Source organism: Telmatherina bonti, assembly GCF_933228915.1.
Source record: "Telmatherina bonti genome assembly, chromosome: 14".
NCBI classification, from domain to species: Eukaryota; Metazoa; Chordata; class Actinopteri; order Atheriniformes; family Telmatherinidae; genus Telmatherina; species Telmatherina bonti.
In genome coordinates, this window is record NC_136612.1 from 21,761,832 (window position 1) to 21,788,335 (window position 26,504).

A 26,504-nucleotide genomic window follows, 5' to 3' on the forward strand; every position below is an offset into this window, starting at 1 on the left:
AGTTACAGGACATGAATGAAATCTAATCAAAGCTAATAGTGTAATATGGATTAATCATACTTAAATCTAAAGTCTATCCTGCGAGGGAATCATATAGTGATTTGACAGCTTTTCTTCCCCATTAAACGAAAATGGCATGACTATCTGAATTCTTGAATTTTGGAAATTCTCTGTTTTTATTCTACCTATCAGTAACACTGTCAGTCCAGTTTCAAGCTGGGATATTTAGCCCTGCGTTATGTTAATATATTAATTTCATTAGTATACTATTTTCATTAAGAAGTTCTATGAGTGCTGCTTGGTGTGACCTAATTATCTTGTTATGATGTATCTTCTTAAAGAGACTCATTAAATGAAGCTGAGCTCATTTATATTTAGTAACTGCATCACTAACAGAACATTATCTTTATTCTAATATTGGAGTCAGTAACTCAGAGCAGTGAGTGTACCTTTTCCTATTTTATAAAGCTGCAACCTTTTACTGAAGTATTCAGCTGTTACATTTGGCCTTTTCAATTTATTTTATCTCACTTGTCATTGAACATCTTTATTGTGTATTTCTTTTTTATATAAGAGTAAGGAAGCCAATGGAAGGGAGTATTAAAGCTGAAAATGGCTTAGAAGTAAGTTGAAGGAATTGATCTCAATGCAATCAAATACAGTACATAATGCGTATCAAGTCTAAGATCACATTTATGCAGTGATACTGTGAAGTAACTCATGGTGAATGGGATGCTTATCTGACAACAGAAGAACTGAGACGCTGGGCTTGAAGAGACGGAGTCCATTTGTCCGTTATGAATATTTTAAGAGTGAAGGACTTCTCAAGATTACCTGAAATTTCCGCAGTAGGAAAAATAACAGATGTTTGAGCTCATGCTGTGAGGTGCGCCACATCCTTCCCTTCTGTCCAGCGCTGCATAATTTTGTCTCTTTTTGTTTGAATACCATGCCATCAAACCACTTTTTCAGTAGTATTTTTTCCTCATGGCTTTTGCTGTTTTTTCTCATTTTGCAAATTTTCTAAAATTTCTATCCACATCCTAAATGTTCTCTTACGTAATATTGTTTTGAATATAATGATGCTACAAAAGTGTCAAACAAAAGTGGAAAAGAGTCAGTGGTGTTTTTAGTGCAAGCAAAGACTGACAAACCCTTTCTAAGCCTTTAATGTATCACTATTTTTACATCGCTTTTATGCATTTGATTACTATTTGAATTTCTTGTAACTAATTATGATGAGAATTTTTTATTAAAACCCACAGTTAACGTGCACTACTCCATACTGGTGCGCGCGCGCACACACACACACACACACACACACACACACACACACACACACACACACACACACATATCCACACAGCTATGAAACTTGGACAGGGGGCCAAGCTTTGCAATTTTTGGGCCTCTAAGTCAACAGGTGGATGAGGATAATTGAGGCCCACAGAGTCTGAGGCCCACAGATCAAAGCAGTGGCAAGTCAGGCCATACACACACACACACACACACACACACACACACACACACACACACACACACACACACACACACACACACACACACACACACACACACACACACACAAAAATAAGAACACCACCATGTAAAGCCTCAGAAGCTGCAGCTTGGCTGATTAAAGCAACCTGCCATCCATACCCCAGCCTGACCTCCAGGTGCAGAGCTGGCGGGCCCAGGTCTTAGCCTTGCACACCTCCAGGAAAACAGTCTGACCTTGGAATGTAAACATCCCTGTACCCCTGCACGCCCCCAACTACAAGCCAACAAAGAGTCTGGCTCGTGAGCACGAGGTGCGAGACAGTTACAGCAACGTAAACAACTGACTGCTGCCAATGCAAACACAATGTTGTTGTCACAATAAACCAGTGAAAAGAGTGGAGGGACAAGGGACATGAGGAGTTTCCATGTGGAAAGCAGAAGTCAGGAAGAGGAGAGGAAAACAAGGGAAGAAAATGTGACAGAAAAGCATGAAATAGACGATGCATAAGAGGGCCATGTAATCCCATTTCACATGGTGTTGTCAAAACCAACCCAGCCTCTCTGCTTCTGTCTTCTTAGAACACAAGGTTCACCAAAAAGTTGGAGAGAGCATTTAAACCAATCTCAACATTCCTTTGCTTGAAATGGCAATTTAGACACAACAGTAGCTCCATCTTCTGGCCATACTGGGAAACCACAAGTGCAGTGAAATGCCGTCTGGAATTGGATCAGGGCATTCCTTTCTAACGATACCATATGTGTGGGGTGGGGTCGAAAGCATTTTGAGTAAAATAGAATTAACAACTATAAACCCTCCAAAAATCAAACTAACTTCCCCCCTCAGACATTAAAACTTGAATTCAGCTAAACAGTTTAGTAAGCTGAAAGTAGCCCTTCCCAGCACCTGACCGCTGGTAAGAGATCAAACGTTGCCACATTACAGAGAAGGGAGTCAGACGAGTTCCTTCTATTTAATCTTATCTAAATGAGAGAGACACATAAAAAGGACTTGATCCAGCTAATTTTCTGCATCAGGATGTTAGTCTGTGATCTGAGCTTCTTTCATGGTCTTATCCCAAACTGACACCATGGTACTTAGCAAACTGCTCCCAACAAACCTCTCCATCCAAAGCTTTAAAGGCAGGAAGGAGGAAAGACTGTCCCTTGTTGAAGGCAGTCACAATGTTTCATTATAACTTGCAATGTAAATTTCCACACTTACAATCAAATATGATGCCACCTTCTGGTGATAAAAAAAAACATCCATAATTGTGTCAAAATAAATCAAAATATAATATGACAGGAAACAAAGGGAGTCATCTTCATGAGCTCATCATTTCAGAGCAGGGCTGTCCAAAAGGGGGTTGAATGGTATCTGACAAGGGCATCAGTCAGCCAACCTAACCTGCTTGTCTTTTGTTTATGAAAGAAAATGTACAAATACCACACATCAAATCCATTGTTTTGTCCACAAAAGTCCCACTGTGAGGCAACACGACTGAATACTGCAGCATCTTATACTAATGACATAATTCCAGAGCCCTGCCAGACTACTTTGGATTAAATATGGCAGCAATGGGCTTGTACTCTTTCTCATGCAGTGCCCTGGTGTATATTAAGCTATCCTGTAATACAGTGCTCTCTTTTTATTATGCTAATAAGTATATGAAGCTACTGGGCTCTGATCTGCCTCTCCTTCTTAACTGGAATGAAAAACCATGAGCCTGTACGTTTTCGAGCACCTGAACAGCCTGCAGTCAGTAGAAATATACCAGAATATGTTGTGATGCCTGGTGGCTTCGGCATGTTGACTTTACATGCTACATCAATAATGGCACAAGGCATTTTAACCCTTTGATGCATGATTTATTAAAATAAAAAGCCACATATTTCTCACATGCAATATTTTACTTCTACAGACATGTACAGAGACACTTTTTTTTGTCTGTAATATTTGACTTTTTTAGTTTATCTATACTATAGAAATATTTCTAAAATCACAGAAATATTCAATAAAAATGAATTTGTAATATTTTCTTGTTCTGTTTATCACTAATGTAAAGTTGGTGATTAAATGTACGTATAGAGGTTAAATTTTATGCTATATTTGTTTATTCTTCAGTTAGTGGCCGTGTGTTGGGGGACTCCTAATGACCACTGAAGTGGCAAAATTGCAAATATACCGTCCTCACTTTTAAATATATACCAGAAAAGTCTTTATATAATTGTCAACTGTAGTGTACGCAATGCATCAAAGGGTTAAATTAAGCAGATACATTTTAAATCTAAATAAACATTTTTTTTTTTTCCCCCAGAGAGTTAATAAATGTTCAAATGGGAACATTGTAAGAAACACTATATAAGAAACGGTGTGTCTTAATGAGCTACAGGGCTTTTATTCTCAGCTCTATGGGAGTTACACTTCAGCTTCAACAAGTGGGAGAGTGTAAAGAAAAGAGGAACAGAAAGATGGGAAGAGAATATGAGATGGTTTCTCATCCTCTCATGCTGTTTTGATGTATTTCTCTTTGAAAAGTCAGAATGGACAGCTCACGCAGACTGATGCAAGAACTTGGCAATGTCTTTAGCTTGTTAGATATCACTGCTGAGCAAATACGATGGGCAATCAGTCACAATACATGTGTGTGTAGCTTCATTTTAGAGATATTTATTCCATCATAATCAGCATCTTCTATCTCCATCTTCTCATAAGATCATTTAAGTCAACAGATAGAAAATGGCCTAATTTAGCAGTAATGTAGAACTATGCTATTATACGAACCCCATATTATGTGTGTTATGATACAGTCTTTCACTGCTGCTGTAATAAGCATCTGTGAACTCCAGAAGCTAAAAGAAAAAACATGTATGCTATGGGGAAAACCTACTGTATGCAAATCACTGTTTTTGCTAAATGATGAGGGCATATTTGGATGTTTAGAAATGTTTAACTTTGACATGAATTTTAAGATTCAGAAAATATTTTTACTCGAGGCATATGAAAGACACAGGATCTGTTCAAATGAGACAGCCATCGCCGACATTTCACTCATACAACAGAATCTGGTGCTGAAACTCTGAATTCTTCTGAATTACAACATCAAATTATTCCACTTAATTGTATTATGCAGCTACAGAATATGATGGATGGATGGATGGATGGATGGATGGATGGACAGAGACGGATGGATGCTGACACCTATAGTTTTCAATTAAGTCCTCTCAGCAAATTCTTTGCAGTAGAAATAGTTGATCTAATGTGCAATCTCTGTTTAAAAAAAGTAAAGGAAAAATAGACATATACATATGTTATTACGTTTCTGTATTTATTTTGTAAAAGACAACCAACTTCCTTCCCCGGTAAACTACTTCACCACCAGCTTCCTCTAATTTCAGGAAAAGCTCCAGAAGCAGACCAGTCAGACCAGTTGGGGCCGAAGCCACTGGTGCTAATGTCTCAGACTGAGTAATAACAGTTTATTATGTTCACTTTACTGCTCCATACCATGTTTCACAAAAGCAACATCAAGTTACAATTTAAACCTTGTTTTCAAAGTAACTCATCAGGTTTTCCAACCACTGATTCAGACTGAATTACTTTACTTTGTCTGATAACTTCATTTTGTCACAAAGGTTGTCGCACCCAATCCCATTTAATTAAACACTCTGCTGGCTCTATCACTGGTCTTAAAATTATATCCACTCCTTTTTAAATAGCCTGCAGCAGTGTGGGAGGACAGGAAGCCATCTGCATTCTGATTAGACAATTAGATTATTCACCATCCAATCATATAGAGGTATGAGGACAAGGACAAAATTCATAACATCAAATTCAGAGTCTTGCATACAGTTTGGTGCTTTGTATCTCTGGCAACAATGTTTGCAAAAAACATCTACATTTTCCACAAATGCTAATCCTTTTTACGACCATAAAACCATGCAAAATGTTTCCTGAACGTATACAAATTTGATCTTTTTGGGAAGATTCTTTTGGCAAGATGAGAAAATTTGATTTCCAGATATAAACTCTGAAATTAAGAGCAAACATTCACTTACAGATGCAAAATCTTCATGACTTTATACTGAGTTGATAAAAGCCTGATAACTTCAACTTACTCCCAGGCTAGCCAGCCAGGAGCTGTTGATCTCCCTCTGTTCTGTTTCACAGCAGCTATGCAGAATCTGGAATCTTAAAGAACAGTTTCCCTCCAAGAGAGCCACTTGGTTAGCCTCCCTGCTAACCTCTCCAACTAAGAAGCAACCAGTCTTCTCCTTTTAAAGAACACCTAACTCAAGATAACTGGATATAACTGGACAAAGGATTGCTGTTCAGCCCCTCCTTTTCTTTAAGGACCAACTTTTTTCCAAGGACTGTGGTAATAAAAAACACTTTATGTAGAAGAATGAGCAGATATCAACCAATTTATCGGACCTTTGATTCACACCTCCAGTTTTCAATGGTCTGTCAGTGTCACATAACAACTGGAAGAGTTTCAGATCCTTGGATCTGTCATCACGTCAGTATGCTGGAATCATGTGACATTTTCACAGCACTGTATCAAAAAGCAAACACGTCACCTGGAGCGCTGCTGTCACTTGCAAGTTCAGATCTGAAACCGTCTTGGTTTTGGTGTGTTGTTTACAAACCCGGGAAAACCTGAAATATAATTTTGCGTTTGATAATACAACAATATCTATCCACATGTTTAAGGCAGTAGACAGATAATGTGTTTCTTTCTGTAAATTTCTTAACTAAAATGCTTGCGTATTTTATCATAATAAATAATACTTTTTGTTGTTGTAGATTTGATTATATTTGTTTATTACATAATAAAGTTTAAGTGTGCTGAAAAAGGATATCTAAAATCTACTACTATGTTTAACCCTTTGAAGGGCCAGCTATGGGGCTTAAAGGTGTCAGATTTTGTGGAACGGGATTTTGAGCAAAGTTTTTACCATAAAGTGATGCAAATGTCTCAGAAATATTATGTATTAAATATATCATGTTGGGTTTTATAAGATTAATGTTAGTCATTAATGTAGTACTTGGAAAGCAGGATATATTCTGAAATCACCAAAAAAAAAAAAATGGAGAACCACAGGCCTGAGGTTGTTGATTCAATATTTTACAGCAGGTCTTATTTCAGTTCAGGCTGTATTAACATAAACCTGATTACCTGTACTGGTAAAACATTTAGGAGGAACTCCAGCTTGGATTTACAAAAAAAAAGCTTTTTGTCTGTCTAAAATGACAAATCAACTCGTCTGTGAATGTTACATGAACTGCTAGGCACAAAACTGTGTTCAATAATCACTGTTACTCATTCAAAATACTCCACAAATTTTGGGTTTTAAAAGGAAACTTCCATAAATCCAGGACTATGCACAAAGATCTCTGTGTCAGCTGTTAATGAGTTGTTCCAAAACTACCATTCTTCATACAAATAATTTGTAAAAGATTAAAAAAGGTTTAGGCACCTGTAGTCATTGCTGTAAAGTACCTGTGATGAGCTGTAGCAGGTGTAGAACTGGGTCTGTCTTTATGTTGACCCACAGCAACGCTGTCATCAGTACAGTAAACCAGTTCTCCAGTCACCCAATCAGGCAGACCTCTGTTGTTCCACTTCACAGACTGACCACTCAGTGGTTCATCAAAGTAAATGGACTAGAAATTAAATTCAAGCAGAATTAAGGAAAAAAAAATAAAAAGATTAGTAGGTTATAAATGGTTAGTTAACAGTTTATTGCAATGAGAGATACTGCATCACAACTGCAGTGGATTCAATTTTTTTAAATTAATTTGGTAGTGTAAAGTACATTTTAACAACATTTTACATAATCAGAACATATAAGGCACATGACCTAGCTGTTTTTAGTAATGAGTGTGATTTGTAGATGACATGACTTACCATATAGGTGGGGAGTGTCTTGAGACTTCCAGGCTCTGGTTTCCTGTTGAAAGGCCCCTCAAGAATACCCCGTTTGAGCATATGAAGGAGCAAGCGAGCATATACATTACGGTTTTTTCGACCTATCAGACCTGAACCACACGACGCTGGATCACACAGCTTCTTTATCCATGTGGCACAATGCTGGCGCTCTGACATTCAGACAGAGGAGAAAAGGTGAGGATGAAGATTAAAAACTGAGAAACTGAAAAGAAATGTATTCAACTTTGAGGGTAGTATTATTAAGACTATTTTTGAGAAACAAAATAAAAAGACAAGACAAATAAAAACATCATTATTTTTAGAAATCGAGTTATAAAATGTGATGTTCTTTTTTTTTTTTTTTTTTTTTTTATCTGCCACTGAAATGCTGTTACTCTTGAATGTACTACTACTTGTGTTGTATTTTGTTGTAGATGAACTGAAATCTTACCTGTCTTGTTGGGGTGTTTAAGAACATAGGGTTTCATATCTAGTAGAAAATGATCAAATTCAGTGTCTAGCCTTTCCCATGAGTCCTCGCGTTTGTTCATAGTAACCTGAGAAGATGAAAAAACAAAACTTCAGATACTACAGCACGTTATGTTTAGAAATTATGCACAACACTCAGTTTATTCTTAACAACTTCACTATCCATGTAACAAAGTCTGCTGATATCTGGGTCTATTAGACGGAGTAGCATCCTGTTGCCATGTCATCTAATTTCTAGCTATACAGTATTGACAAATAACCAGATTAATATCTGACAAGTTGAGTGAGTAGCTCGATGTATCAACTACTAGCACCTAAAGTTAGCCAGGCTAAGCAAGTCTTGCTAATACTCACAGCTTATTTGTATAGTTTCACAAGATTTTATTAGCAGACCAACAGCGTACCGAGGTGAGGGGTACATTGGATGTAAACATATAAAATCTTAAATGAAATAATGGAACTACCTTTTGCACGGATCTCGCCGCTCTACTTCAAACTTTAGCGTCCTCACCCTACGCCACATCCGTTTCCGCGGAGACGCGTCTTCTTCTTCGTTTTCTTCTTCTACTACTACTGTTACGTCTTCTTGTTAATATACCGCGGTTATTGTACAGCTAATAGACATTAATAAAATGTCTATGGTACAGTTTACCAGTGCATAGTTCACAACTCCTCCTCTATTTAGGGAGGATGCTCTTCCCATACTATTTTCAGCAGTGACAAATAAGCAAAAACGTTTACATAAGTGTTGTGAGTGATGTCAGTTTGGGCCACAACTTTTTTCCCCCCCAGCTACTTAAAAATGTCTTATTTTACTGGGACGTATTCTCCATATAAGCTACCCTACAATTGTTTTTAGGCCAACTTGTTTCTTAAAAATGTAAGGTTTATGCAGTCGTTAATGCCCTAAACCTATAAAAGATGATCAATTTTTTAGATTAGATAAGTGATTTTTAAACTTTGTACCTGATGTATTTCAGAGAACAGTGTTTCATGGCTGTCACACCTTAGATGTCCACAGCTAGCATGTGCCTCATTAAAATATGATCTTCTATTTAAACTTTTTTTTAAATACGGTTTTAGTTTATTCAAAGTGAGAGAATTAAACGTATCTCTAAAACCCCAAACTAAGTTTTCTTTATCTGATTTGTACATTTAGTGTACTTTGCTATCTAAATGTTCCATATTTTCTAATGAGCCACAGCTCCCTGGTGGTAACACCTGTTCCTTTTGTTCAAACTGTCACACACCATTCTTATTTCATTTTGCTTTGGACTATCAACATCATATGTCAAAATACTTTTGAACTTTGAACACATGAAAGTTGTATGCATTTTCCAAATCAATTTTCTTTCATTTTTAGTGTTAAGACAGTATGTAGCAAGGCAAATAAACTTACTAAAAAGTATGGACATTTTGCTTGGTTGATTATTTTTTAAGAAAGTCTTTGCAGGATGTGTTGCAGAATTGAATGTGTAGGGTGTGCCTTTGAAAAACATGCCCAATTTTTTCTGCCAGTGTAAAAACCACGTATTCTACTATTAATGGGCAAAACCCAATACTCAATATTGCTGCTCAAGTTCTTAAAATGGAAAATATCTGGTTTTCCAAAGGTATAAGATTTGTTTGCCAAGAATTATTGTGATAGCACAATAATCAAACACAAATGTCTACTTTTTTTTTTTTTTTTTTTAATATTAGCATCAAGAAAGGACATGGAGAATCGGTATATACATGTTATACTGCAAACAAGTGGTACAAACTGCCAGTGGAGATTCAACTTTGACCAAATGTAGACTTTTAAATCCAGGTCAAAACCATTTATTTTCTCTTGCACCTGTCTTTGAACTTATGTAGACTGTTGTTTGCTTTAAATTATTTTAGTTTTTTTCTGTTAATTGTACTTTATCGTGCCTTTTGCAAACTGATTAAATTGTTTCTACAATATTTTGTCTTATTGTGTAATTCACACTGAACTGCTTTTATGTATGAAATTTGCTTCATGAATAAACTTCAAGCCACACAATGTCTGCAAAAAACTTTACTTTAAACTCTCAATGCCAATAATTAGATTCAAATTCCTTTTAGGTGTCACGGCTACCAGTGTTCTTCCCAAACTATTCATAAACAAAAATTCTCCCAAATGTATTTCCTTACAAATACTACAATTAGCTAACATTTTCCATATGAAATATTTAGCCTTTGGTCCTTCTGGACAACCAATTACAATATATTTGTCCGGAGCAATTTAATGTCACCTTGTTTGGTTTTCAAATTGCTAACATTAAATGTACTTTAGATCCACTTGATGTCGCTCAACGCCTGCAGTTGGAGGAATAGTCCTATGGTTGAGGCACATGTGGCCTTCAAGTGCTCCTCGTAAAAAGAAAATTGGTTGGTTTCAAGTACCACAAAATGACCAGTTTCGAGATTGCATCTAGGATATAGTTTGACATTTCTGCAAGCTGCCCCCCCACAAGACAAATGCAGGCTTAATTATTCAGGCGTAGTTGAAAAACAGGATCTTTGACTTTAGTGTTAGCATTTCTAATGAAAAGATTTGATGGGGCATTACTGCCCACCCCCCCAGCTCATATCCTTGGGAGAAAAAAAAAAAAAAAAAAAAAATCCCCGCATGACTTGCTTGGCAAAAGCTGAATATTCCCATTGTATGTGAAGCAAGCTTCTCTAACGTCACTTTGAACGAAAAAGCGCTCAGCTGTAGACAGGCAGGAGGCGTGCAGTCCGCCAGCAACCAGCGCAAAAGCATCTCAGGCTGGGAGGTTCACAGGCATCGATCGGGACTACAAAGTTCTTGGAGTTTCCCCACACTATTATGGCTGACCATCTTTTACATTATAATGACTCCGCTGGGTTTGGTAACAGATTTGCCCGCAAAGGTGCTTTGAGACAGAAAAATGTGCACGAAGTGAAAAACCACAAGTTTACTGCGAGATTTTTCAAGCAGCCGACGTTTTGCAGTCATTGCACTGATTTCATATGGTGAGTTAACCTATGCTGTTAGACAGGATGAACCTTAACCAGACTGAACTTGAATATGAAACCTTCAGGTTTGACAGTTGCCGCTTTCCACTTTTTGTTGCAGGGGATTTGGAAAGCAAGGATTTCAATGCCAAGGTAAGCATTTGTTGTACAGGTAACGCAATGTGGCTAAGAAAACCACCTTAAGCCAGTTCCATATTAAACTGATGCAACTACAGTCAACTCAAATGCAAGTTTTTATTTCAGTTGCAGGTCTGTCATCTGTAAAGAAAAAGATTGAATAACTGGTCGAGAACATTTTGCATAGAGAACTTACAATCGGAGTAGTCGCACATACCTTTGACTTTTACGCTTTCACGTCAGCTTTAGGAGCCTGCACTGGCTCACTCTTGGTCGTGCTCATCTTCACCATTTTGTAGGCTGGTGTGTAAGTGGTCTTGGATTTAAGAAAGCGTCCTCGCTGGTAGCTGTTCTTGGTGCGGATAACAAAGGTCTTACGGAGTGGTTTAAGAGGGGGCATTTGATAAGCCTGGGGGAAGCTGCCTTTCATGTTGAAGACTGAGTTTTCTGACAAGTCAGCCATTTGGTTGAAACCCTGGAACCCATCTCCAAAGATGCTAGAAAAAGGAACTGCCATCCAGTCTTTGGGTGAAGATTCAATTCCTACTGCACTTTGAAAGAAAGGGTCCTTTGGTAGAGGGGGATCCTCAATTGACACCTTTCCCTGATTATCTTGGCTGGAGCGGTCAGCAACATCAAAAACAAGAGACATAGCATTTGCTGAGGGAGTTTCAGGTTTCTTCTGTGGTGGAAGCTTGTAGACAGCTGGAGACTCAGGATAGAGTTTGTTATCCTGATGTTGCCCAGCATAAGGAAAGCCTTCATATGGTCTAATATTCACCAGGGGCAGGTTGAGGGATGGTTTCTGTGGTGCAGAGGTAAAGCCAGTGGTGTCCATGCCATATCTTGTTGCAGAATAACTTTGGGGAATTTTCATTGCAGACACCATACCCAACTCTTCAGCTGCATTAGGACTTGGGGCATAAGAGAGAGACACAGGAGGCCTAGCATCCTGTGAGCCATATTGATATCCCCTCTCCAAGAGGAGGTTGAGTTTGTCACTTGATCCATCGCCAGTTGGCCTGTTGAAGTTCTGGTATTGGGAACCAAGAGGGTCTGCCATCACTCTTTGAGTACCAGGGATTTTGGGAGGAGTTGCAGGCTGCCAAGACACCAAGCCAGGAGGAGAGACAGCCATCAGGCTGGGAAGTTGGACAGGCTTCTTGTCAGAAGGGGGACTAGGGGCAGGAGCATCAGGCTTGCTGATTGTATAAACACTGAGTGGAGTTGATTGAGACTGGAAAGGAGGCAGCTTGGGCTTTGGTGGTTCAAGATTCTGGTTGCTACCACTTAGTGGAAAAACGATTGGGTCAAACGGCTGGGACTCCCACTGTCTCAACTCACCAGTCACAAGTTGGGCCACATCAGGAGTGCTCTGTGGAGTTGATTGGCTTTGTCCAGTTGGGGCCAAGTTCACTGGCTTTGGTACTGAAGGTTTGTTGTAGCTTGCATACACTAAGTCAGCTGGTTTGGCTTCTGGCTCTGCCAAGCCACCCTCATCAAAGTCAAGGTTGTCAGAGGGGAAGTCATCCGCAAGGTCTATGAGATTTTGTGTAGGACCCGAAAGTCTATAATCTAAGAAACAAGAAAGTTAGAAACTGAATTTGAACAGTTTAGAAAGAAAAAAAAAAGTTTATACCTGTTTTACTGTCAGCACTGCTATTCAACAATACTGTAATCCAGGCAACCCTGTGAAGAGAGAGTTAGAGCTTTTGTCTTAATAAGCACAAACAAAAGCATTAAAAGTAACAGAACATACCACAGAAAGAGCCCAAGAGCCATGGCTGTTGCTGAGAAGCAGTATCCAACACTCCTGAGACACAGTGGCACCTGCAAGCTACACTATGAAGAGGAGAGCAAGCCTTTGCTCTGTAGTTTAGTGGGCTCTGTTTCCTGCTTATATATGGTCACTGAACAGAAATCACAGTCAGCTGCTGCTCATTAAGCAGTTAGTGGTGAATGTTAACAGGTGTGGCAGCTCAACCGCAGCACCCGGTAACTGAATGAGAACAAATTACCTGTAAATTGGTACTGCCATATACACTGATGTGTGCCCATTTGAAGTACAATAACCATCTTTAATTGAATGAAGATGGTTTGCATTGACAGGATGCCATACATATACATATGAATGCAGTGACAGGAGAGTTTAATAGGCGCACATAAAGATTACAACTCTGGTAAGAGGGCCCCAAACAAAGAAATTATATTAGGTAAAGCTATTCATTAGAGATAATTCATCTTGATAAATTCAGGGCATATCAGACTGTAGAAATGGTTTCTGGGATCTTCACTCATTCTAACATGTCCTGATCAAAAAGTTGTACTAGAGGGAATCTTTATAGATACATTTCTGGTGAAATCAATAACAATTTCAATTCCACTAGATGCTTTGCAGCTATATAACCATGCAAGTGCGGGTTAAGGTTGTGAGTCAGCTGATGTTTGTAGTGAGTAAACGTTTTTGATGACTGGCAGAAGACTTTATTATCTGGTTAACCCTCAAACCAGCTGAACCTGAACACAAAAAAAACTCAACTGTGACAACTAATACAAGGGCATTTCACCTGCCATCCATCTTCTTTTCACTTGCATAAAACTCCCACTTGTCTGTGTTGATGTCTTTGCGCTGATGTCACTGACATCTGTGTCCTCACACACCAACACGTGTCATTCTGCAGGGTCATGTTACGGTTTGTTGCCGTACGGAGAGGATCTGTGACTTTAATTAACTGTCATACTGACCTGATCTCCTTCGTCTTTAAACGTTTTACCTAAAGCTAGACTGCTTATTTAAAAATTGTCCACTCCTTTGAAACTGTGCACATAGATGTTTTGCTTAAGTTCACCATGTGTTTGAAGTACAGAAAAAGTAATGACACACCAGAAAGCTAAAACTTAGTTTTCTTAATGTGTCTTTTTAAAAAAAATTGAGATGTAGGAGCTCCTTGTTGTTTAATGTCCAGGAGTACATTCTGGAGCTAGGCTGATATAACTATGCTGTTGGAAAGCTTGTTCTTGGGAGGCATTTTGACTTTTGGAGAACCACACAGGAAGGCAAACCCCAGAGGGTTAGATTCTTTTCTCTTATTCCTGCACACTACAGTAGTATTTTATATTTGGCTATGAACACTATGGAAAAGTATAGACAAGGAACTTGATTGTTAAGGGACCTCTTCTCACACAGCTGAATGGCTAGTTCAAGTATATGTTTTAGAGTCTTAATCAGAGCATGCTGTGAAGAATAAACTCACAACAAGCTTGAATTGCTGGGCGTCTGATGCAGTGTAAAGTCAAATAAGTGTGCATCAGTGCTGCTGGCAGTTGTAGTGATGCTTGTATCCAGGTTGATTATTTAAGAGTTATTAAAAGGTGATAAAGCGGCGCTCCTGTGATCCTTCATCTTTATGCATTTCCCAGGATGGTTTGACATCAGTGTATAGTTTTGTAGGCGTGGGCAGATTAAGAGCTGCCTGAAGCTTCCTGCTGTGGATTGAAAAGCTAGATAGCATTTTTTTTTCTTTGATTATCCACCTTTACTACTAAGCTGAAAAGAGTGGAGTGCTTTTAAAATAAGCCTGTGTCAGAGGAAATTTTTTTATTACCGAAGGAAATTGTGTGGGTGGAGGACCAAGCTCCTGCAGTTCCCAGGGAGGTGACTGGTCAACCTTTGTGATGTTCGATGCAACAAAGATTTTTTTTTTCATTGTAAAGATTGTAAAGCACATTTTAGAGAATTACAGTTGAATGAATCATTTCAGGACATGTCTCCTTTGTTCAGAAAGCGTAGTGGTTTTGTTCCTGAACAGTCAGTGGTCCTTTATCATCACTAGACGATCTGTTAGTGTTCTAAATAAAAATGTTGCTCTGTTATTGGCTGTGACGTGATCTGCTGTGGAAAATTAGCAGCAGTGATGCATCCTGTCATATGGGCATGCTGAGTTATATGCTGCACACACGTTAAAACCTATATTGGATGTAATCAGCCCCCCCACCCCCCCCTTTTCTCCCTGAAGTTATGCTTTGTTTTTAAGCTTTTCATATACTCATTCTGGCTTTTACACTCATTGTGTCACAAAAAGGTAAGACTTATTGCAAAAGGTAAAACAAGGAAGTATTGTATTGATTTAAAGTGTTTACTGTAAAAGGTGTATGTAGTAATGCAATGAGGTTTAAAACTTGGTATTTACACTTTTCCATATTAGACTCTTAAACAAAATGTAATGCTTTAATGTTTTTATGTGAAGCACTTTGAATTGTCTTGTTCATGAACTGTGCTATACAAATAAACCTGCCTTGCATTGCTTAAATAAAACTTTGCAATGAATGAGTTGTAAATAGATTAGATCTCATATAGTCCAGCTTGCCAGAGAAATAGGTGGTCTAATACAGCACATATTTAGGTTGCAACATCTGTACAAACTTAAATATTTTCATTTCTAATGAAACTTTCAAACAATCAGATAGTTTAATAACAGGATTCAGAAAGAGAAATCATATGTTTTTTATTTTTTTACATTTACATACAATTTATTTTAACATGACAGAAAACTGCACACTAGATGTAAGTACAGTGTGTGTCACTGGGGCTTTATTGTTTGATGTATCTGAATGTATCTAATAATCTACTTCCACCTGGATCTATTCGAATTAATTTGTAAATCTCAAGATTTTTTTTGCAAGCATACAGATTTATATCTTTTGAGTTACGGAAGACATGTTGTCTGAAAGTTTTGATTTATGGACTGAGTGCTTTGCCTCCCCAGAGCTAAATAACACCTTTGTTTTACTTGTATGCTATGCGATCTATTGATATATAAGCATGATCTTGAGTTTTTGCACATTTTTGAAAACAATCTTTTAGAAAAATTAATTGGCATGTAAAATAAAAACCAAATAAAATATACAATTTTCTTCAAAACTTAGATTACCCAAAGATGATCCCAAGTTGGTTTAGCTAGAATTGAAACTAGAGTGTCCTACAAAACAAAAACAAACAATAATAAAAAAACCCAAAACATGAGGATATTGTGAGATCTTTTGAAGCACAGACCTTTTGTTAAAGGATACAAATAAATTCAAAGAGGAATATGATAATAAAAAAATATCGAGACCTCAAAGGTTGGTAGTGCCATCTGTTTTTTTTATATTCTGCATGATGGGAAATTATTAAGGACTGTTTCATAAAGTTAAATGTTTTCTGGCTTTATGATATTTTTTTTTGTTTGTTTTGTTTTACATGAATGTTTTTCCGAAGATGCTGTGCTTCCCCCTTATGCAAAGATCCATGTTGCTGCTCTGCTTCTCATCTTTGTCGTTTTTCCTGTATGCAATCAGTGCGAGTTTATCTGAATGCAGTTTACATTTTCAGTGTACATGGTTGATATCTGAGAAGGACACAATTGGCTGCAAGGAGACCCCGTGGAGCTCTGAAAGATGGAGAAGAATCTTGATAATTCTGCTCTGGAAAGTCTATCATATTACATTCATGCATAGCAGTCATTTCCAGGCATTTCAAACTTTAATGTTCCTGTTTTGGCTTGAGTAAGAATGACACACAAAGGCAAGAAGATTAAAATGTGACATTTTATTTGGATCTTCCTATTTTTTTTTAAAACATATTTGTTGTTGCTCCCTGAAAACCAGCATGTTCTAAAGCAACACCTGCTCTTCCAGCATAATATAATTTCACTCAGACCCCATGAGACTGAGCGGGTGTGTTTCTGTTAGATCACTTGCCATCGTAGTGGATGCTCTGCTCTCTCCCCTCTCGCCTCTCCCTCCTCTGCAGCCTCTGAAGTTGAGCGTCTGTGGAAAATGACTGTGCCATCTGGAGAGTTGAGAACCCATTGCTGGGAGGACAGTCCTACGTCTTGACACAAGAGAAAATTGAGAGATATAGAAAGAAGCGGTTGGAAGGAGAAGAAGAGGAAAAACAACGCTGAGAGTGTGCTAAGAGGCAGAGGTGCATGCATACTGCAAGACTGTGCATGGGTGGAAGTGTGAGGCTGAAGAGATGACAAAGTCAGAAAGGACTTTAACATATTTTGGCTTCTTGCTGCCAATTTGAGCACAGAGAGACAGAAAAAATAAATAAGATAGCATGACTACTCAGAAGAAGAAAAGCAGGAAGACACCAACAGCAGCTATTATGTCTCAGACTTAGTGGTTTGCAGCACTCAGGTGATCATTTGCACAAAGTTCCAGGATCATCTTGGACTCAGGACCTTGAAGGCTGCTGTCTTGCAGGGTTTCACACTTTCCTGCTCTAACACACCTAATTCGAATGACCTGGTCATGCCTGAACATCAGCAGGATCAAAAACGGAGTCATTCTAGCAAGTAACTTTCGCCTGCCGTGCCTGTGTTTGATTCCAGCTTAAAGTGGAACTATTATGTGCATTTCAGGCTAATTTATGTTTATTTCTGAGCCCAGAAGGGCTGGGATTGATCGGGTTATTGTCACAAATTGCTTTATTTACTTCAGACCGACCCTCTCCGTAGGCTGTCAGATCAGCTTGTGGGCAAAACGAGTGGATTGAGACTCTTCTGCATTAAGCCCCGCCTCCCGCCACTCCACTACATTGGGAGCGTGCACCGCACCTGCTTTCGCCGTCATTGTAACATCTCATAAACAGAAGGATTAGGCTAATATGAACTCAATAAAAAAAAACAAAATACAATGTCAACACATAGCATACAGCCCTACATGTTGGAACCTGAACCAGACCCTGAAAACGAAGTGGAAAACAGCAACCCACAGCAACGAATGCAGCAGGATGTCTCTCTTTGGTAAACTCACCAGCCATCGTTGGAAATAACTTTATCCGACGTTTTCCACCTGCCTGATGTATTTGTACATGCACTTGTTAACCAGTAAAAGGTAACCAATCACCGAACCTTATCCCCCGGGACGTCACAAGGATTTCCAAATAGAAAAAACTCTCTAAAATGACGCGTTTTTCGTCGCCATGGAAACCGAACAGAGAGCATGCTGGAACTCAAACTCAAACTCAAACATGCGTTTAGGTGATAAAAAACCGTGCCGTTCACACGTCTGATGAGGATTTAACTCTTTAACACTGTAGAAAGCTCAGAAAACTCCAAATACCATAATAGCACCCCTTTAAGCATAGCTGTTTCATGTAGTCAAACTTCTTTTTACTAGGTTTTTTTTTGTCCTTTATTAAGTAAATAAAATTTTGTCTTTTGGTTCATATACAAACCAAAGCTATCATCTCAACATACGCAGCTGTGGGGAAAGTCTTGGTTATACCACTTCTGTCACTTAGAAAAAAGTCTTGTAGATCTTCTTTTTATGTCTTTACATGCCTGCTTATTGAACAAGGGCATCGTCAGCTGTAGTGGGCTAATTCTTTCCTGTTTGGGTGCTAGTATGACTCCATATGATTGGTAATCAGTACAATCTGTTAGCTCTATGACCTCAGAAGTGAACCCTTCTCGCTAAAATGACAGCTTCTTTTTCACTTCACACACTGCTTCTCTGAGGGACGGTTCAAAAGCAACGATGATTGCTGCCTATCCTCTCACTTTGCTTCATTGTAGTCTCTCTCCATGTGGCTCTGTGCTTCCATGGTCCCATTTCCAGAACTGCAAGCAGTCCAGTTTTTTGCTGTGTCTGAAATATATGTGTGTCCCAACTGCGGGTAGTTTGCCAACTCTAATCTCCATCCCAGTGAAGATATATTTCTCATCAAGAAATGATTATAACATCTTTATCTCACGCACAGATGGGGGTGTCGGGTGTAGGTAGCTCCACCTCTCTGTGGGACATTTGCAAAAGGCTGTGGGTGAAATCATGCATTTGTCAGTCTGCATGACGAGGGCTGATATGCCTCCAACGAGAGTCTGTCACCGAGCCGTAATGGCAGCGTAGGTGTAGAGCCAATCACTCAGAATGGAGGAATGGACCTCATTAACCAATCAAGGAACAGAAGTGAGGGGGTGTTGAAACATGAGAGCAAGAGCTGTGCATCTCCAGATGGGAAGCCCCAAACAATACACATCTTACAACAGCAGGCTGCTGCTCACATGCTGTAACAGTAAATGGTCCTCCTGCTGTACCGTGAGTGTAATGGTGGCCTAGATATGGTAATTAGTTCAGTTTTGCTTTGGTTGTTTAATAAAAAAAAATCAGCTTTCTCTCTTTATCATAAATAAAAATAAGTAATTTCCTACAGCTGACTATAAGCACAAACTAATTAGCTTTACTGTATCAGAACTGAAGGAAAGCATCAGTGGCAAGGAAGCAATGCTTTAAAAAAAAGTGAAATCTCTTCAAACAACACTCAGGCTCCCCACTTTCCCCACAAATCTAATAATGTATTTTAAATCAAATGCAGCAGTGCACAGGGAAAACATCTAAAAATTCACACTTCAAATGTCTGATGAAACTACATTGCCATTAAAAAAAAAAAAAGAAAAAAAATTAAATAACGTCATGATTGGCATCAAAATCTTGTTTCAGTCCTTTCAGTTTCACTTCAAACTTTGTTTCACATATCAGTTCAAAGTCATCAAGTGTGCCGCTGTGGATGTATCTGCTTGGGCCTAATTAAATGTGTTGAATGCGCTGAAATTACTGAACATTTTTTAATGTAAGAGTGATTTTTAAACCCTCTCCCTGGATCAGTGGCATTAATTAACACCAAGAGTGGAAGCTTAGCTAGCTGGGTAATTATGTGTAATTCTGTCCTTGCTGCTCTCTGCTCCACATGTAAAATGTCCCTTTCTGCTTTTCAGTATTGGCTCCCCTCTTTCTTTGCATTCTGTGTCACCCTTGCTTCTCTCTCCACTCCTCGCTTGACCACTGTAGCAACAAAGTGGGCCATTTCCATTTTGTTATCATGGTAACGGCTCCTCTGGGCAGTGTCGAAGTGTGTTTTATGTTATCAGATTGCATCCGTTCTCTTTGATTACAGTCTCTTGATTGTGTGTTCACCCAATTAAAGCAATGAGGAAGAGAAAATCATCACTTAAAGACCAGAGTGGAATTCATAGACATTTTCCCTGACAACAAAATCTCAGTTTCACAAACACTACCTGGAGACGCTGCAATCTACAAGTCAGCACAATTTCTTGCAGATACTTTCAAATTTCTTTTTTCTCTTTTTTCCCCCTGTTGTGCTTCAAAGGCCACCAAAGTCACACACTGTCTAGAAATATTATTACTCTCTGCTGAACTGGTAGCTTGTCAAATCGAATTGTAGAGCCTCGGTAACATGTGCCCAAAAGGCCTTTTTAATCTGTGTGCCAGCTAGCTTTCCTAAATATGGAACGACGCAAGACTTTCCTCTATGTCACCTTAAGAGGATTGCCACAGTCCAGGCCCGAGACAGAAGACTTTCATTAAAACTCTAGAAGATAACGATGAGGAGACGGGATTGGGACTGAAAGAGAAATGGGACAAGGAGGTGGGGCGTGAATACAGCAAAGTTTTATAAAATATAAAACAGGAAATGTAGCTTCTTGGAATGATTAACAGGTTAAACTTACAGTAAAAAAAAAAAAAAAGCTAAAAGATTGTAATAACAATCAAAGCAACATTTGAAATTTGGCTGTAAATGCAACTAATCTGAGATTAAGCTTCCTTTTTTGGGGATAGCATTTTATTTCCACCTAGATCTCTATTGCAAGACTGAGATGATGCCAATTTGTTTTAAAGTCCCACTTTTTGCCTTTGTACAAAGATTTTGGCATTTACCACAATCCGTGGAACATAATGTCTTCCTAGGTAAGAGCAAACCTTATCAACACTCAGGAGCAGCTTATCTTGACAACATTTGCCTACTGACAGGGATTGTGTTGTTTTCTGTTGTTCATTTTATTAAAATGCAACATAATTATTGTGTTTTGTTCGATTTTGAAAACTACTTATTTTGTAAATTTAGCTTTGAGCTATTTTAAAGTTAAAATATTCTATAAGCATCATATTTTTAAGTTAAACAGCAAGATATTGCAGATTGTGCTCTGAACATTATCATTTTCTCAGGGGAAAATATGAAAATTGTTTTTCTTCATTTAAGACCAAGTCAGAGTAAACAAGTGTTTAATTCTTCGACAGTCCCATAGAGTTTAGAAAAAAGCCAGTTTGCTCTGATTGGTCCAGCTGCAGCATTAGTGCACATTATTATTGCCACCTGCGGATGCATTCATTCATTCATTCATTCATTTATTCTTCATACATGCCATATCCAGTTCAGCGCTGTGAGGTATCTGAACTCTCTTGCATCCACCACCAGGCAAGAAGGTGCGCTGAGGGGGGAAAGTTCCTGATATCTTGTTGAGTGGATGTTGATCACTTTGTGAATCACAAGTCACACAGTCATGAAGGTACTCTGATGTTGCCTCCAGACAGGAGCTGTCTATGTTGCATTCAAAGCCTTCACACACTTTAACCTAAAGCTGCCATTATTTTCCTCACCGATTGTGAGCTGCTTGTTCATGCGTTAGTTTGGATCCAAGTGTTAGAAGTCACACTATGATTATTCCAAAACTCACTGATTTCGGCACCTTTGTGTCCTGTAACACACAAAATCATAAAACAGAGCTAAAGTGGAGTTCTTGTTTAATGACTGAAGATTTAACAACTGATATTTTTCCCTCTTTGTTGCTGCAGATGAACTGCAACTTAATACCACAGAACCCAGCTGTTTATGGTCTTTACTGCTGTCTCCTCCTCTGAACGCTACCTTTTTTCTCCACACGAACAATATTCCTTTTCCAGATTGGTGTTGTGTAATATCTGGCTGCCAGTGATCCACCTGCCTCTCCCACACTGAACACTGAACACGCCTTGTGTCATCGCCTACTAAATTGTTTTATTTGCCTAATAAATGCCTCGTACCTTTTTCTTCATCTTTAGTAGCTACTGTACGCTTTTTTCTTGCCAAATATGCCACTGCGGTGTGCCAGGGTTACCATGGTTACAGTGCTTGGCACTCACTCTGTCTGTTCTGTGCCAAATATCTGTCAACAATACCCCAGGCAAGCAAAAAAAAAAAAAAAAAAAAAAAAAAAAAAAAAGAAGATGGCACAACAAAACGCTGCTTCCTCCAAGTAATCCTCAGATGATGAGCTAACATGGGAGCGTAGCATCAACTCCACGGCTTCCATTTACACAAATAAAAGGGGCCTCAGTAGCTGTGACAGTGCTTTTGTTGTGGCTGTCTGGGTGGAAGCTTTGTGATCCTGTGAGACGGTTTAATCAAGATGTGAATGAGGCCGTAAAATCTCACACCTGGAGCGCAAAAAAAACGCCCAAGGAGGACATCATTTCATGTCCGATTCCTAACTGACTCGCCGCTGCACTGACCGCCATGAGTGCAATATTTTCGTGTTAACAGACTGTCTCAGCAGATCAAGTCACAATGTTTTGCTTGCATAACACAATGTCATCTGGTGGCATTAAGAGGGGGTCTTTTTGGAGGCTTGGCGGCATTACTCAGCGGAGAGTGGGTAGTTAATTGTCAGGGAGATGCTTGTGTGTTTTTGCTGCGACACAATGCTGTGTAATAAGATGACACAATCTGTTCCCTCATAATCTGTGTTTTAACAAACAGAGGCAAAAGAGCAGTTGTAGAGGCCTCGGAGGGAGAAGTCTTGGAGGAGAGCAAGATGAAAACTATATGTAGTCGTAGAATATGTGGCATTTTGTACACAAGCACCAGCAGATTGTGGCAGAAACAGTTGCAGCGCTGCGATTTCATTTTCAACGTTTCCAAAAATGGTTACAAAATGATAGAGGAGATATGTAATGAGATGCGAAAAAGCAGCTTACTTCGATGACACATATTTTGACTCGATTCATTGATGTCCCACCCAGTATTTTGCATAACTTGACCCATGTTGCAGACCGACCAAGTGTTCGCACCCACCCGGAGTAGCCTGTGCATGATCTCAGCAGTACCGAAGACGACAGCATGCTGAACCCGCCTTCATCCATAATAGATGTGCTCCAATGATTTATATAAAGGACACGATTAGAACATAACAGATGACCTACATTCCAGCCTCATTCAACTGCCATGACAATCCATAATTGTGTCACTGTCCAAAACTCAAAGTGAATAAATCAATACAGCGAGTGTGTGTTAATGTGGAGTGTGCAACACCCAGCTGTCTATTCTGGGGCCAAAGACTCTCCTCGAGGGAATTATGCACAGACGTGCTCACCTCTACACGTCTCACCGATCCAACTGTGTTTAATGAATTTGGTGGTGATTACACCGACAGCTATTTCGGGGGATAGTTTAAGTCAGAGACATCAGTCTTGACCCACATAAGGTGAGCACAGCGTACACTCTGGAGGATTTTGGCTTTTACTTAGTCTGAGGCTGAGGCTGTGCGACTGCAGCGTCCTCAAGTATGATACTTGGCAGTCGGTGGACAAGAATAAAGAAAATGAGATGTGCATGCTGACCTTTGATGATCTGTGTTCATCATGAGAAAAATCACAAGAAGATACAAAGCGTAATTTGAGATTATTGACACAAGAAAGATTGTTAATTTTCCTGATATTATCACTGAATGCTGACAAAATGCCTTTAATGTTCTGTCAAAAGTCAACTTTGACCTTTTCCTTAAGGGTCTTTCCTTGTTGTGGACTGTTAACACCGATAACTTTATTTAAGTTGCAATACAAAAGGCTAAATCTGAACAAAAATGCAGATGAAATGTGCTGCTACAGAGGAAAAGCTGTGAGTGTGTGTTGAAGGTGGACACATGGGACTTTCCCTTCCTCTGAATAATATTTTTGCTATTTATACGCAAGGACAAAGATGCAAGGAGACAGGGCAGCAGGGAGAGGCAGAGGGGCTGGGGAACGCGTGTGCCAGTTTTCTGTGCTGTGCGCACCTTCTTCCTGCTCCCGCTGTGTGTGAGTTTGTGTGTATGTGTGCAGTTTGAGGGTCACCCAGTAAGAGACTGCAGCGCAGCTCTTAGTCATCCTCACACCTCGCTCCCTTTTTTACCTGTCGGGCCATCTGTCGACACATTTAACACCAGAAACAGATTTTTTTTTCTGTAAACTCATCAAAGGGTGCTCATTTTTATACTATAGTAAACACTGAGTGGATAGTGTGTGAAAATGCTAATGGAAGAGGGGCTTGTGGTAGAAAACACCACCAAAACTGTAGTTTAAGGAACATTTTATTGATAAATTTCCTGGTAGAAGTTCCCCACTAACAAGTTTTGCAGCCTTAATTAATCAATCTCATCCATTTAATGTCCAGTCACAGGACAAAGCTGAAGATTTGGTCTTTTGCTGCTAATTTTACAATAATTATACAATATTTCAACGGGACCTTCCAAGCTAAATATATGCAATGAAATGAGTTTGAAAAAAATTGTTATTAAAACCCAGAAGACAATGTGAAACTACAATTTCTGCATTGAATCCTCAAATAAAAAAAGATTAATTTTGTACAGATTTGAATATTTGTTTGCAGAGTGGCCATTTCTCTTTAAGCCAATCCAGAGGACTGCACTGCATGCTCTTTGTAGGATCAACTATTGCAGTGCTTTGCTTTGCTTTGCTGTCCAGTCACCCAAGTAGGAACATAAATCTACTGCAGTTGCTTATCAGCAGTGTGACTATCGACAAGAAAGACCACCTAAACTACTCCGACTGGAACATCTCCTGATTTTATTCAAAACTGATAAGACTTTTTCTTCAGCTTAAAAACGCTTGGTCTAACCTGTTTGGGAAATTTGCCATTGGAAACTTTAGACGTTCTTTATGCACAAATTTGGAGCAAAGAGCCACAGTGAAGCAGTCTTTTATTCCCAAAACGGCCCTCGTCGCCGGAATATCCAGCTAAAGACCTGAAGCCAGCAGAGAGCAATGACTCACATCAATATCTAATGTCTTTTAGTATTTTTTTTCATGCCATTTTTCTGTTTGTGCCTCATCTTGCCATTCTTTCCTCCTCATCTGGCATTTCCTTACTGCAAATTTATGTTGATGTTGTTAGTTTAGGATTTTAGATTAGAATTTGTTAGTTTTACCATTATTTCTAAAGAGATTTATGAGCATTTCCTTAAAGTGGAACTATTATGTGCATTTCAGGCTAATTTATTTTTATTTCTGAGCCCAGAAGGGCTGGGATTGATCGAGTTATTGTCACAAATCGCTTTATTTACTTCAGACCGACCCTCTCCGTAGGCTGTCAGATCAGCCTGCGGGCAAAACGAGTGGATTGAGACTCTTCTGCATTAAGCCCCGCCTCCCGCCACTCCACTACATTGGGAGCGTGCACCGCACCTGCTTTCGCCGTCATTGTAACATCTCATAAACAGAAGGATTAGGCTAATATGAACTCAATAAAAAAAAAACAAAATACAATGTCAACACATAGCATACAGCCCAACATGTTGGAACCTGAATCAGACCCTGAAAACAAAGTGGAAAACAGCTACCCACAGCAACGAATGCAGCAGGATGTCTCTCTTTGGTAAACTCACCAGCCATCGTTGGAAATAACTTTATCCGACGTTTTCCACCTGCCTGATGTATTTGTACATGCCCTTGTTAACCAGTAGTAGGTAACCAATCACCGAACCTTATCCCCCGGGACGTCACAAGGATTTCCAAGTAGAAAAAACTCTCTAAAGCGGCGCGTTTTTCGCCGCCATGGAAACCGAACAGAGAGCATGCTGCAATTCAAACTCAAACTCAGACATGGGTTTAGGTGATAAAAAACAGTGCCGTTCACATGTCTGATGAGGATTCAATACTGTAACACTGTAGAAAGCTCAGAAAACTCCAAATACCATAATAGGACCCCTTTAAGGTGCAATAACAATACCTTTAGAAAAAGCAAGCGTCATGAACATGCAAATATCGCCTGCACACAACACACACATTGTCTTACTTATATGCAGGCTTCATCTGAAGTATGCTCTCTGCATGTTCTTGTGCAGAAAATGAGATAGAGCGTTTTAACTCTGACTCCTAACAGAGGGAGTCGCAGTACTGCCTCCTCCTTGTCTTTCCCAGCCTCCCTGCTTGACTCAGGGCAAATATAGCAACAGGAACCACAGGGGAGAATCAGCCCTCTGCAGCCATGTTTTTTCTGGCATCTGAACGGTAGAATGGAAGGAATTCTTTCCTTTGATCTGCATTCTTGGAAACTACCATCTCTGAAGTTGATAAAAATTACAACTGACAAAAGTATTTAGATTGTGTGCTTCCTATTTGTGACAGTTTGCTCCACTGTGGGAGATTTCAACCTTTCACTAATGAACATTTGAAGGAACTGGGATTAGAAATGAAAGCCAGAATGACCAGATGGCAACACAATCATAAATCTATCAATTACTTGTGAAGCTGACTTCCTAAATGAATGAAATCACTGTGAATGCAGTTTTTTTTAGTTTGGCTAAAGTGTAAAACGGATGTGTGTGGGACTGAGGGGGTTGAATTGTTTCTTACCAACTGTTG

At 39.1% G+C, this 26,504-nt stretch overlaps 2 protein-coding genes across 3 annotated transcripts in view; one reads left to right on the top strand and one right to left on the bottom strand.

Moving 5' to 3' along the window:
• The window catches only part of cep112 (centrosomal protein 112), a gene marked incomplete at its 3' end in the record, with an annotated part of 102,547 nt that extends 94,128 nt beyond the window's left edge, over positions 1-8,419 (bottom strand). The window contains exons 1-4 of the mRNA XM_079253572.1: positions 8,384-8,419; positions 7,882-7,987; positions 7,410-7,600; positions 7,002-7,165 (exon numbers count right to left, since the gene is read on the bottom strand). Of these exons, the coding sequence (XP_079109698.1) occupies positions 7,002-7,165; positions 7,410-7,600; positions 7,882-7,981 (455 nt within the window). The 5' untranslated portion in view covers positions 7,982-7,987; positions 8,384-8,419. The remainder of the gene's footprint in view (positions 1-7,001; positions 7,166-7,409; positions 7,601-7,881; positions 7,988-8,383) is intronic.
• Positions 8,420-10,755: 2,336 nt separating this feature from the next.
• Positions 10,756-26,504, top strand: part of prkcab (protein kinase C, alpha, b) — a gene marked incomplete at both ends in the record, with an annotated part of 102,910 nt that continues 87,161 nt past the window's right edge. For both annotated transcript variants that reach the window (XM_079252950.1, XM_079252951.1), the window contains 2 exons: positions 10,756-10,922; positions 11,026-11,057. In XM_079252950.1, the coding sequence (XP_079109076.1) occupies positions 10,756-10,922; positions 11,026-11,057 (199 nt within the window). The remainder of the gene's footprint in view (positions 10,923-11,025; positions 11,058-26,504) is intronic.